The 12,313-nt window shown below is 55.2% G+C and overlaps 2 protein-coding genes across 7 annotated transcripts; one reads left to right on the forward strand and one right to left on the reverse strand.

Annotated features, from left to right (window-relative positions):
* Positions 1-212: 212 nt before the first annotated feature.
* On the reverse strand, positions 213-5,969 carry BCL2L12 (BCL2 like 12). 3 transcript variants are annotated; one of them, XM_032614079.1, is made up of 7 exons: positions 5,863-5,969; positions 5,075-5,189; positions 4,718-4,860; positions 3,563-3,649; positions 3,384-3,475; positions 2,270-2,557; positions 213-426 (listed from the first exon to the last, which is right to left on the reverse strand). In XM_032614079.1, the coding sequence occupies exons 2-7, from the start codon at positions 5,179-5,181 to the stop codon at positions 376-378; spliced, it is 768 nt and encodes a 255-aa protein (XP_032469970.1). In that variant the 5' UTR covers positions 5,182-5,189; positions 5,863-5,969; the 3' UTR covers positions 213-375. The 3 variants fall into 3 exon arrangements, with proteins under 3 accessions (XP_032469970.1, XP_032469972.1, XP_032469971.1); XM_032614081.1 differs by having other exon boundaries at positions 5,837-5,962; XM_032614080.1 differs by lacking the exon at positions 5,863-5,969 and adding an exon at positions 5,412-5,842.
* Positions 5,970-6,068: 99 nt separating this feature from the next.
* Positions 6,069-11,310, forward strand: IRF3 (interferon regulatory factor 3). Of its 4 annotated transcripts, none has more exons than XM_032614072.1 (8): positions 6,069-6,295; positions 7,080-7,252; positions 7,927-8,098; positions 8,185-8,255; positions 8,892-9,078; positions 9,180-9,560; positions 10,452-10,567; positions 11,075-11,310. In XM_032614072.1, exons 2-8 carry the CDS (start codon positions 7,088-7,090, stop codon positions 11,240-11,242), a joined length of 1,260 nt encoding a protein of 419 aa, XP_032469963.1. In that variant the 5' UTR covers positions 6,069-6,295; positions 7,080-7,087; the 3' UTR covers positions 11,243-11,310. The 4 variants fall into 4 exon arrangements, with proteins under 4 accessions (XP_032469963.1, XP_032469965.1, XP_032469962.1 ...); XM_032614071.1 differs by having other exon boundaries at positions 6,070-6,291; XM_032614074.1 differs by lacking the exon at positions 9,180-9,560 and having other exon boundaries at positions 6,069-6,291.
* The last annotated feature ends 1,003 nt before the right edge of the window (positions 11,311-12,313 follow it).

Below are 12,313 nucleotides of genomic sequence, written 5' to 3' on the forward strand. Positions count from 1 at the left end.
ATAGGGGAAAAATATAATTAGCTGGAATCATATTTACAGGTATCCTCAAATATGCTGTATATTTAGGTGACAGGTGCTTGTAGGTGCCCCAAATAAATATTTCTAGAATGAATGAATTGGTTCTTTCCTCAATTTATAAACCAGAGAGGTCTCCGAACCAAGTCTCCTCTACGTAGAACTTTAGTTCTTGAGTGAAAGGACAAATCATTAAATACTTTATAAAGTTTTTAATGTCAAAACATCTTAAACTTTTTTTTTTTTTGGCAAAAACAGAGAGGGTGGGCACCACCCCACAGCCCTGAGTGGAATAGGAAGGCTTGGAAAAAGAGTGCAGGGACATGAGGTCCAATCTTGTAGCAGCTTCTGAGGAAAAGCTCAGTCCAGGGGTAAGTTCAAGTCCACAGGTGAAACTGCCAGGACGCCCCCCTGGAAGGGAAAAGTGGCAGAGCCCCATGAGCAGAGAGGTGTCCTCCACTCACAGCAGCATCCACACCAGCCCAGTGAGAGCAGAGGCGGGGAAGGCAAGCAACCAGAGAGGGGGAGGGGAAAGAGACCCAGAGAGAGGTGGACAGGGATGAGGGATGGAGACCCCAAGAAAGGCTCAGAGACTTGGGGTGGATGGGAACAGAGTCCTAGAAGGGGCGGGGGGGAGACAGAGCCCCAGAGGGGGTGGACAGAGACTCAAAGAAGGGGAACAAACAGGGTCCTGGAGCTTTAATGATAAAGAGCCCTGGCTTTGTGTTAAAGCCCTAACTCCAATCCCCCACCCTGCATAAGGGACTTTCCCTCAGTCTCCATAAAACCAGGATAATAATCGAATCCCGTAAGGTTGTTGTGGGGTTTCAATGGGATCATTCCACTAAAGTCCTTGGCTGAGTACCTGGCCAAGCTTACCTGTTATCATTACTTAACAAATAAAATGATTTTACAAATAAGCCAGCTTCTGCTCTGAGCTACAGACACTAATATCGACTGTCCCGTCATATGTTGCTTTGAGGTCTCAGGGGTCTCTCTCCCTTAACTGGACCACCTCCAATCACCTCTGCCTCTTCTCCAAACCTGCTCCCCACCTTCGCCTCCACTCTGCTCTTTCTGGTTCCAGAGGACATCAGATGTAGCCCTGCAGCTGCTCAGGCCAACATCTTTGGCATCATCCTTGACTCCCGTCTCCCATCCACTCCATGAGCAAAATCTGTCAGGTCTACCTCCAAATTAAATCCAGAATTCTCTACTACCCCGACCCTGGTCTGATCCACCCTAACCTTCTCCCTGGACCAGCCCAGTCACCCCCTTGGGTCTTTGCCCCCTACGGTATTCTCCATACGGCCGCCAGAGGGCACCTGTGACCACCCAAGACAGCTCGCATCCGTCTACTCTGAGCCCTCCTAGGACTCCTGGCTCACTGAGTCAAAGTGCAAGTTCTTACCTTGACCACAAGGCCTAAAGCCTTGCATGATCTGGCCGCCCCTCTTGCTTTCATCTCCCACCCTCTCCCCCTCACTCACACTGCTCCAGCCCTACTGGCTGTCTCTCTGCTCCTCAAACGCACCTAGCCAGCTCCTGCCAGTCTATGAAGCAATGCTTACATTCTGAGAGCCTGGCAGTGATGAGGCAGGTAAGTGAGATGGTGCCCATTGAGCGGCGTGAGACTGGTATTCAGGGAGACGGGGACAGTTGCCTAGGTCACACAGCCAGTACAAAGGAGCTTAATCCAGCTCTGAGCCCAGCACTGGATTTAAAGCGGTGAGCAAGCAAGGTAAGGGGATGCTGCGATTTTAAATGGGGATCAGGGAGGGGCTCGCCGAGAGAGATACCTGAGCAGAGCGGCAGAGGAAGCAAGGCAGGGGGATACCAGGCAAAGGGCATTCCCGCAGGCAGTGCTGCACAGGCAGACAGTCACCAGATACTCACATAAATGTCAAGTACTTACAAGGATGATCCCATTTTAATCCTCACAATAACTCTTTGAGGTAGGTATACAATTCTCCTCCCTTTACGGATGAAGAAGCTTGTTTCTAGCTCATAAGTGTTAGTGTATACCAGAGTGGTTTAAGCTGGGCATAGCATCTGCACTGATCACTACAGTGCCTCGTGTACATTAGGTGCTCAATAAACACAGAACGGATGAATGGTGGAGCTGGGAGAACACCCGTTATGTCTGAAAGGAAGCCTAAGAGCCTCCCCGCCCACCCCACCCCCCCAATACACACACATACAATTACAATTACAGTTAGGTAAAGGGAAGCCCAGAGAGGCTTTAGCGGCTCACCCAGCCCCCGTGGGCCTGGATCCAGGGCGCAAAGCTGTGCACGTGCTCTACGCTGAGACCGGCCAGGGTGCCCCCCAGCCTGGCCACGCGCCGGCTCAGCTCCATGGCCAGGGCCAGGCGGGCCAGAGGCTCCGGGGAAGGCGGTGGGGGCCCGGGGCACGGCAGCGAGGGGCGTGCTTGGCTTGGGCGAGGGTTGCCCTCCCGGCTAGAGAAGAGCTCCACTAGGCGGCTGAAGGAACCAGCAGAGAGGCGGGCCAGCTTGCGCCGCAGGGCGGGGTCTGAGGCCAGCTGTGGGGCGGGGAGGAAGAGGCAGGGTCTGCCTCAGTCACACCCTCGTAGCCAGCCAATGGGAGGCTGGGAGGCGTGGCTTCAAGGGCTCTAGATATAACTGACGCCCCAAGCCGCGCCCCTATCCAGCACATCTGCCAATCACAAACGAGACTATATGATCTCGGCCAAACTACTCACAGCAAGATGGCCTAGAACCGGAGAAGCCAAGCCACGCCCCTGACAAGGCCTCGACAGCCAATCAGGACCAAGCCCTGTATCAGCTGTGTTCTAGCATGCTAACATTCTAGCCACGCCCCTGTGGGCTTCCCCGAAGGCCAAGCCTGTGACGGCAACCTTGCCTTCTACCAGACAATGAATATTATAAGGCCATACACTTTGCCCAGGCTCCTGACCCAACCTGATTCCAGGACAGAGTCACAAGCCACACTCCCTCCGGCAGTCCATTTCCCCCATGTTCTAAGCAACGTCCCTATATAGTCAATCAGGGCTTCAGATTTTAGACAGCTGTCTTCAAGCTACCCCCTCCTCCCTTTCCCATCACCATACATTCCCTTACCGACTCACCTCCTCCAATCTCCTTCCTAGAACAGTTTGTGGTGGCCACACCCCTCTGCCTTCATGCCACGCCCCTCTGACGATCAAAGAAGTCACTAATTTAAAGTATTGCCCTGGCTTACCTGTCACTCACCCCTTCACTGAAGCCTTGTCCCACCTTCTCCCCACCTGACCATCCAATGAGAATGCAGATCCAGCTTCAGGTCCCAGTGCGGAACCATGCCGCAACTCCTATCCTAGCTAAGGGATGGAACAGACCACCCATCACCTTCTGGTTGATGACTTCTGCCTCTTCCTCCAGCAAGGCCACCAGCTTTCGCAGCAGGGCTTCCTTCTCTGTGGGTACGTGACCCTGTAATTCTAGGGGGCAGAAGAGAATTTGGCTGGGGACACAACCCTGGCGACCCTTCTACCCTCATCCTTCTCCAGGGCCCCTCTGCACCTCACCTGGGCTAGGTGGGGATTTCAGTTGCTCTTGGACCAGCTGTTCCAGCCGCTGGGCCACCAGGGCATAGAAATCTGGAGTAGCTGGGCCTGGGATGAAAAGAGCCAATGATGGGACTTCAGGACATGAGGAACTTAGGGATTCTCTCCTCCCAACCATCTTGCCAGGTAGCAATGATTTCCATTTCAGAATGGGATAAATTGAGGCCCAGTGAGCAAACTTGGTAAAAGACCCTTTTACTTTTCCCCAAATTGGACTTCGAAGGTTTGAGCCGAACTGGACCTTGAAGATTATCCCATCTAAGGAAGGCAAACACATGGCACTCCAGCTATTACCACTCTATCTCTTGCCCACTTCAGGCAACAACTCATCACAGAACTCTTCTCCCCAGCTGTGAAATCCTCTCCAAGTGATCACTCCCAGTAGCCATTGCTTGTCTATCCAGTATCACATATGAGAAGAAACCTACTGGTCACTCTTGATCAAGTCCAGTATCCACCCCCCGCCCATTCCTACTTTGCTACTGGAGAAAAGGACTTATGTAACCAAAACAGCCAGGGAATTGTGACTGGAAATCAGTTTTCCTGCCTCCCTATTGGGGGTACTGGTGGCTACAAAAGTCTTAGGGGCAAGGAAGCATGTGTAGAAAGAGAGATAACAAATAGAAAGGCACTAAAACGAAATGAGAGAGTGGCACGGACATATATACACTACCAAATGTAAAATAGATAAGTATTGGGAAGCAGCCGCATAGCACAGGGAGATCAGCTCGGTGCTTTGTGTCCACCTAGAGGGGTGGGATAGGGAGGGTGGGAGGGAGACGCAAGAGGGAGGGGATATGGGGATATATGTATACGTATAGCTGATTCACTTTGTTATACAGCAGAAACTAACACACCATTGTAAAGCAATTATACTCCAATAAAGATGTTAAAAAAAAAAAGGAAAGAAAGAAAGAAAGGCACCCAAAGCCCTCCTGAAGCCTGCTCACAGAATTGACAGATAGTAAACCAACTGGGGGTCGGGGGTGAGGGTAGGTGCTGGAGATCCCCCACAGCTACCCCCTTAGCTGAGTGGTCCTGAACTAGTTTCTTATCCTCTCTATGCTTTAAGAATCAAAGCTGCCAGTTCTTGGGTGATCGAGGGAAATCTCTTACCAGGCTCTGAACCATAGCATGGCTGGAGGGGCAGGGAGCAAGGCCGAGGGGACTCAGGGGGAACTGCTCCTCGCCCCAGGGAGCAGGGAAGACATCTTCGAAGGCGGCTCAGGAAGTCTGTTGGCTCCTCTTGGGCAGGGCTCCTGGAGAAGGGGACCTCAGAGAGTGACCCCAAAGGCCCTTTGCAAGCAGTCCCTTTGTCCTCCCACTGAGGGCCTTTCCCTGCAACCCCCAGGACAAGGAGGGGAGCCAGATATAAAGGTGGGGGGAAGGAGACAGATTGAGTCCAGGAGCAAGAGTTGGAGAGGGCCCCAGCCCAAATGCCGTTCCCTGAGGGAGGAGGGCAACTCCTCTTACCTGGGTGGGGTCGGAATGGGAGACCCCGCAGCCTCACCCCTACTTAGGAAGGCAGCTAGGACCCTCAGCGTGTCCTCTCGGAGCCCCAGTTCTTCCGAGCCTGCCATGGGGGCACCTGTGAGAGAGGGAGCTGGAGGATGGGCTCCAGGGTTCAGCGGGAAGTAGGCTGGGGACCCAAATTCCTAGTCCCCGAATGAGGAGGGGGCCAGGACTTGTGAGTCCCCAAAGAGGGAAGGGGCTGAGGGTCTGCATTCCCAGGTCCTTTACGGGAGTTGGGGGTCTGGGGGCCCAGACGCTTAAGTCTCCAGATGGAGAAGAGGGATGAGAAGGAAGACACCTTGATCCTGGGAGAGAAGGCTAGGGATCCGGATTCTTGGGTCTAAGGGAGGAGGGGCTGGGGGCCTGGACTCTTGAGTTTTCGGAGAAGGGGGCTGGGGGTGTGAACTCTTGAGGCTAAGAGAGAAGGGGGCGGGGGCCTCAGACTTCTGAGTCCCCGAGGGAGAAGGGGGCTTGGGGACTTCTTGATTCTGAAGGTATATGCCAAGCTGCTCACGTCCGTAGATGGTCGAGAACTACCAATCCCAGCAGGTTTCATAGCAAACATTCCCCTCCCTCCGTTACTGGTTCGCCTCGCAGCCTGCTGGGAGGTGTAGTTCCACTCTCTGAGGCTAGCGTTTGGGAGACCCAGGACACTCGGATGTCGGAGAAGCGGGACTGAGTTGCCCTCTCCTGGATCCCGGCTCCCTCTTCTTTCCTCCTCACCTAGCCCTCGCTAACGTCCCGCTCACCTGGTCCCGGGCCCCGCCGCCGCCACCTCCTCCACTGAACTTGTATAAACTTTCTTTTCTTAGTTCAACTTTCCCGCGCCTGCGCACTGGGCCGGGTTGGTGACGGCCCAAACGTAGAGGGGAGGAGCGTTGGGTCCCGCCTAATTTGCATGTGACGTTCCCAGCATGCCCGCGGTCGGAAGGCCTAAAAAGGGCATGGGGTGGGGGGGGGGGCGACGCCCGCGCTTAGCGAGCAGTCTCTGGTTTTGGAGTCACCCGTACGACTGTGAAGTCGTTTTTATTTCAGGAAATCGATAGAAAAGGAAGCCCCACCTCTAGAGCTCAGCCGACCGGAAGTGGGTTGTGCAGCTGAGAGTTCGAGAGGAACGAGACCCCAAAAACAGACGTGGTTGGAGCACTCTGCGCGCCCCGACCCACCACATAGGAAACGTAGGTAACTGGGGAGTAGGTGGCGTCCAGAGGTGAGGAATCGGAGAAAGGATGGGTCTACACTGACAGTGGAGAAGGGCGGTTGTGTAGTCTGGGAGAAAGTGAAGCAAGAAAGAAAAAAGTGAAGCAATGACTGGCGCCGAGATCGGCTGTAAAAAAAGCAAACGTAGAAGCAGCGGAGAGGAGGCGTCTACACTGGGGGATCTAGGGGAGAGATGGACGGACTGTAAGAATAGGAGGCAGTCCACTCTAGAAAGTGGGGACGTGCCCTGGAGGAGGGAGGCTGTCTGTTTGGGAGGGATTGTGGATGGTCCACGGTGGGAATGGGTGAGGGGATCATCGGGACGGGGTGGAACTGTGAAAGGGGGTCTACCGTGGGGTAACTGCGGGAAGTAGCGGTCTACAGGTCACTAGCGTCTGTATTGCAATAACTAGAGGGAGGGCTCTACCCTGGAAGTGGGAGTACCTGCCTTGGGTGAGGGGGGAAGAACGGGCTTTCAATGGAAGAGGGAAGGTGTACACGGGCGCAATTGAGGGAGGTAGAGGTATCTACCTACACAGAAGAAGCTGGGGAAAGGAGAGGGGGGTGTAAAATGGGCTTGGGAGGGAGTTCTCGCTGAATTAGAAAGCCTCGCTGGAGGATGGGAAAAGGTCTCCTGTTTGTACCCGAGTAAACTATAGGTGAGAGACCTGCGCCGTGGCCCGTGAGGGAGGTCTGGGTGCGGAAGACCCCGCACGGGGTGGGCCTGGGAGGCCGCCTGTACCTAGGACCTGTTCTCTACGCGCAGGCCAGACCATGGGAACACAAAAGCCTCGCATCCTGCCCTGGCTGGTATCTCAGCTGGACCAGGGGCAGTTGGAGGGCGTGGCCTGGCTGGATGAGAGCCGCACGCGCTTCCGCATCCCTTGGAAGCACGGCTTGCGGCAGGATGCCCAGCTGGAGGACTTCGGCATTTTCCAGGTGCGGGCGCGCCGGGCGGGGTGGACTCCGAGGGGGCAGAGGTGCACTCCCAGGGGGCGGGGCCGAGAAGGCGGGATTAGCAAGCATGGAGAGGCCTGCTCTCATTCTGACAGACTGAGGTGGGTGGAGTTAGAACGGGAAGGGGTTTAGTTAGTAGGATCCACGGACTGGTGTCGGAGAGCAGTCAGGATCAGAGCTGCCAGGTTCCGGTAACGGAATCGGGAAAGTGAAGGAAATGCATCCTGGGGAGTTCGGGGCCTCCGGGGTGAGGCTCTTGGTTGTAGAATTTCTGGGGGCCGGTCTTGGAATATTAGAGGCGAGACTTGGCCCTGAAGCTGAGGTTTCTTACCACCAAATTAGGATACACCGGTGGTGGTAAGCCGAGTTAGAGTGCGAGGGGGCGGGGTTATTACAGAGGGTGTCCTGGGGCAGGTTGGTGGCAGAGTTAGACACTCATTAGGACCTGGAAGGCTGGCTTAGAAAGCAAAGGTTTTTGAAGGGTGGTGGTAGGGGGATTCGGGGCGCAGAGAATCTGAGAGTTTGGGGATGGAACCTTGCCAAGTTAGAACGTGTCGGGGGAAGGACGGTGTTAGGACAAGAGGAGACAGGGTTGGGACCCCTGGGGCAAGGTCTAAGTCATCCTCTCCACTGTCTTGGTACCACTGGTCCCCTAGGCCTGGGCTGAGGCCAGTGGTGCCTACACTCCTGGGAAGGATAAGCCGGACCTGCCCACCTGGAAGAGGAATTTCCGGTCCGCCCTGAACCGGAAGGAAGCGTTGCGTTTAGCAGAGGACCACAGCAAGGACCCTCACAACCCGCACAAGATCTATGAGTTTGTGACCTCAGGTGTGCTGGAAGTGAGGCTTCACTTAGAGGGATGGGATTTCAGCTGTCCCTAGCGCCCCCACTCCACTTCCCACCTTTCTCCACAGGAGTTGGGAACTTAGCTGAGCCAGACACCTCTCTAGACACCAATGGCAGATTCAGTGCCTCTGATATCCAGGTAAGAATGCGCCCCGACCATCCTGCTCTCTGCCCCATCCCCTCTCTGCGTCCTCATGGGCCTATTCAGGCCTCATCTTCTTCCCCTGCACCATCACCCCAGGCTCCATTCTGTCCCCTGCAGTCTGTCCCCAACCTGACTCAGTGCTGACCCTGTCCCCCCGCCCCCTGCCCACAGCCCTCCATGGCTTCCCAGCATCCTCAGGAGAAAATTCAGAGCTTTCAGCAGGCATTCAAGGCCCTAATCCACCTTTCTAGAATTTAATAGCTTTCCTCCCTGTGCAGGGTTCTCTCAGCGTTTTGGGAACTCAGAACCTCTCCTTGATCTTGCTGATGTCTGTGCCAGGGGAAGTCCCCTCTGAAATTCTTCCCAGCCCTCTCTGCCCGGGTCTTGCTTGCAGAGAGCCAGATCCTTGGGTGGAATTAGCTGCTCCCCTCGGGCCACTGTAGTGCCCGGCATACATCAAAGCTGTACATACTTTACTGTCTGTGCCCCAGGTTAGAAGCCCCTTGAGGGCAAAGCTCAGGTCTGTCTCCTCTCTGGGTCCCCACATCGCTGAGCATAAAGCTTGGTCCATGGGAAGTCTCCAGAAAAGGCTGTGGAAATACCTGGATCCTTTTTTTTTTTCCTCTCCAGGAAGACATTCTGGAGAAGTTACTGAGTGACATGGACTTGGCCCCAGATGGAGGGCCCTCAAGTCTGACCATGGCCCCTGAGAACCCCCCTCAGCTCTTGCTGGGCCCCAACTTAGATGTCCCTGCTCCTTGCCCAAAGCCGGGACCCCCTGAAAACCCACTGAAGCAGCTGTTGGAGAGCGAGGAAGGTGAGCGCCAGCTGTGGGTGGGAGGGGGTAGGGCTGGGCCACAAGCCCCCTGACGTTCCCTCATTCTCTCTCCCCTTCACATTACTGCTGCTGCTGCTCAGAGTGGGAGTTCGAGGTGACCGTCTTCTACCGGGGCTGCCAAGTCTTCCAGCAGACTGTCTTCTGCCCGGGGGGCCTGCGGCTGGTGGGATCAGAAGCAGGGGACAGGACACTGCCTGGGCAGCCAATAAGACTGCCAGACCCCGCGGCGTCCCTGACAGACAGGGGCGTGACAGACTACGTGCAGCGGGTGCTGAGCTGCCTGGGCGGGGGACTAGCTCTGTGGAGGGCTGGGCAGTGGCTCTGGGCCCAGAGGCTGGGGCACTGCCGTGTGTACTGGGCCGTGGGCGAGGAACTCCTCCCCAACAGTGGTCACAGGCCTGATGGTGAGGTGCCCAAGGACAGGGAAGGAGGCGTGTTCAACATAGGGCCCTTCATAGCAGGTGAGTGAGGTGGGGCCTTAGCTCTGCTGTGGAAACGGCAGGCAATGGTGGTTAAAAACTCTGGGGTCAGGAGGTTTGGGATCGAATTCAGACCCTGCTGCTCTGCTTGTGGTTGAACCTGTGGGGAGAAGGACTGGACTGCTCTGAACCTGTGGAGTCTAAGGACTGTCTCCTCTCTCTCACCTGCCCAGAGCTGGCAGGAGGCACAGGGCCCAGCGTACAGAAGGTGCTTCGGGGAATTAGCTGCCATAGTCATTATCATTTATTACAATTATGGTGGAAAGACAGAGGCAGGAGAAAGAAATCCTTTAGGGCTTTGCTCTCCAAACAGACCTTTCTGCAATGATGCAAATGCTCTGTATTTCCACTGCCCAATATGGTATCCACTAGCTACATGTGGCTACTGAGTACTTAGATGAGGTGAGTGCAAATGAGGAAGTGAGTTTTTTTAAGTTTTATTTGATTTTAATTAGATACAATTAAAACTTGAATAGCCGTGGTGGCTAATGGCTACATATTGGACAGCATGACCTTGAAGGGTTAAAGAGCAGTAACCACCAACCACCTTATACTCCAGAATCACTGAGCATCCTTGGGGAAGTGGACTCCCCTCCTGGGCCTGTTTCCCCATCCAGATGCTGAGGCTCCAGGAGGTGTGTGTGGAGGCCTACCTTCCAGCCCAGCCCCGATGGAAGGGAGGAGGAACATTTCAGCTTGTGCCAGAACTGAAGGGACTTTCCCCAAATCAACAGCCCCCTGGTCATGGTGGCAGAGATATGCTGAGCTTCAGATCAGGGAGGAAGATGAGGATGTTACTGAGGTTTTGGGGGAGCAGGGAGGGGCAGGTAGAGGGTCTTCTTCCCATCTCTGACTAGGTTCCTGGGCCCCCAGATCTGATTGCCTTCATCGAAGGAAGCGGACGCTCACCACGCTACACCCTCTGGTTCTGCGTGGGGCAGTCATGGCCCCAGGACCAACCATGGGTCAAGAGGCTCGTGATGGTCAAGGTACTGCAGCCCCAGGCTCCTGGAGCTGAGGGGTAGATCCTGAAAGGGAGGAGGTTGCTTCTGGGAACTACAACTCCCACAGTCCCCTCGGAGACTACAACTCCTAAGAGTCTCTGCAAGTACCAGTTCCTCCTCAGGAGCTTCTGGTGTCCCTCCCACGGCCCCACCCCCAAAGCCTATATTTGCATTCTCCCAACCATGTGGAAGTTGGTGGACTACAAGTCCTAGCAGCCTGTGTAGGGTACTACAGCTCCCAGGAGTCCTTCTGATCACAAGCTGCTCAGCTCTAGCTTCCAGGAACCCCTCAGCAGCCTCAGCCCTAAGAACCATTTATGGTCTCCCTTGGTGGTGAATATGGGGAAAACTGTAACGCCCAGCAGCCCTGGGCCTAACGGTTCATCCTGGGTTACAGTGGGGGCTGTCGGGAATTGTAGTCTACTCAACCCATCCCCGACAGTAGACGGTGCTGGGTGTTTCCCCTGACTGTTTCTCCTCCACCTCCCTCAGGTTGTCCCCATGTGCCTCAGAGCCCTGCTAGACATGGCACGGGTAGGGGGTGCCTCCTCCCTGGAGAACACTGTGGACCTTCACATTTCTAACAGCCAACCACTCTCCCTCACCTCAGACCAGTACAAGGCCTACCTCCAGGACCTGGTCGAGGACATGGACTTCTAGGTCACTGGGGAGGCCTGAGCCCTCAACTTCCACCTCAACCAATAAACTGGCTCCGGCCATGGTCATCACTTGTCTGTCTGGTGTTCACTGTCCCTGGGCCAGCCCTGACCCAAGTTGGGGGTTATTCCTTCTTAAGGCCCGTTTATCCATCTGTGCAAGCCACTCATATCCTAGGTGCTCACTGCATAAAGGCCAGGCACTGTGCAGGGGGCAGCTGACACTCCTCACCTCTTCCCTGTGGCCTGGTGAGTAGGTGACAGTCACCCCTATTTTACAGACCAAGACACTGAGGCTTAGAGAGGAGGAAAGTCCACCAAGTAGGAAAATACAAGGCAGGTCAGAATCCAGGTCTGACTCTAAGGGTGCCACTCTTTGAGGCCGACCCTGGGGCTCACTCTGGAACGCCCGTCTTGCCTATGAACAATTCAGGCCGACGTCCAGTAAGCACAGAGCCTTTCGCCTGCCTGTCCTGCCTGTCAGGGACCTTGGGTCCCCTCCCAACTCCTGCTAGGTGACCTCAGGCAAGTCCTTCTCCTTTCCGGGCCCTGGGCTCCCCTCCATGTGGGCCTGTGAGGGCCAGTTGTAAAGGAATTCTGAGCCCACCCCCAATCGGAACCCACCCTCCCCCCGCAGCCTGGCTGCACCCACCTCTCCTCACCGCGCCTGGGTTCTGGGTAACAGGGACTGATGGAGGCCAGCACAGCCCTGATTCACTGTGTGGCCCTTGCTGCTCCATGCCTCAGTTTCCCTCTCCATCTCGGGGGAGTCAATTAGATCACCCCAGCCTCATAGGACTGGTAAAAAAAAAAAAAAAAACTGAATGGAGGACAAAGATCCTGTTTCTGGGGCAATTCCAAGGTTAGACAAATAGCACCTAGACGCCCTGAGCTGGGCAGACACTGGTCAGGTGGGGCAGGGACCTCTCCCTCCCATCACCACCACTCTGTATCAGTAGCAACGGCTTCCTATGTGCCAGGTCCGGTTCAAAGTGCTTCACCCGCCTGCGTCTTTCTTAATCCTCACAACACCCACTTTATAGACGAAGAAACAGGCCCAGTGAGAGGAATGCAC

Source organism: Phocoena sinus, chromosome 19 (genome assembly GCF_008692025.1).
Source record: "Phocoena sinus isolate mPhoSin1 chromosome 19, mPhoSin1.pri, whole genome shotgun sequence".
NCBI classification, from domain to species: Eukaryota; Metazoa; Chordata; class Mammalia; order Artiodactyla; family Phocoenidae; genus Phocoena; species Phocoena sinus.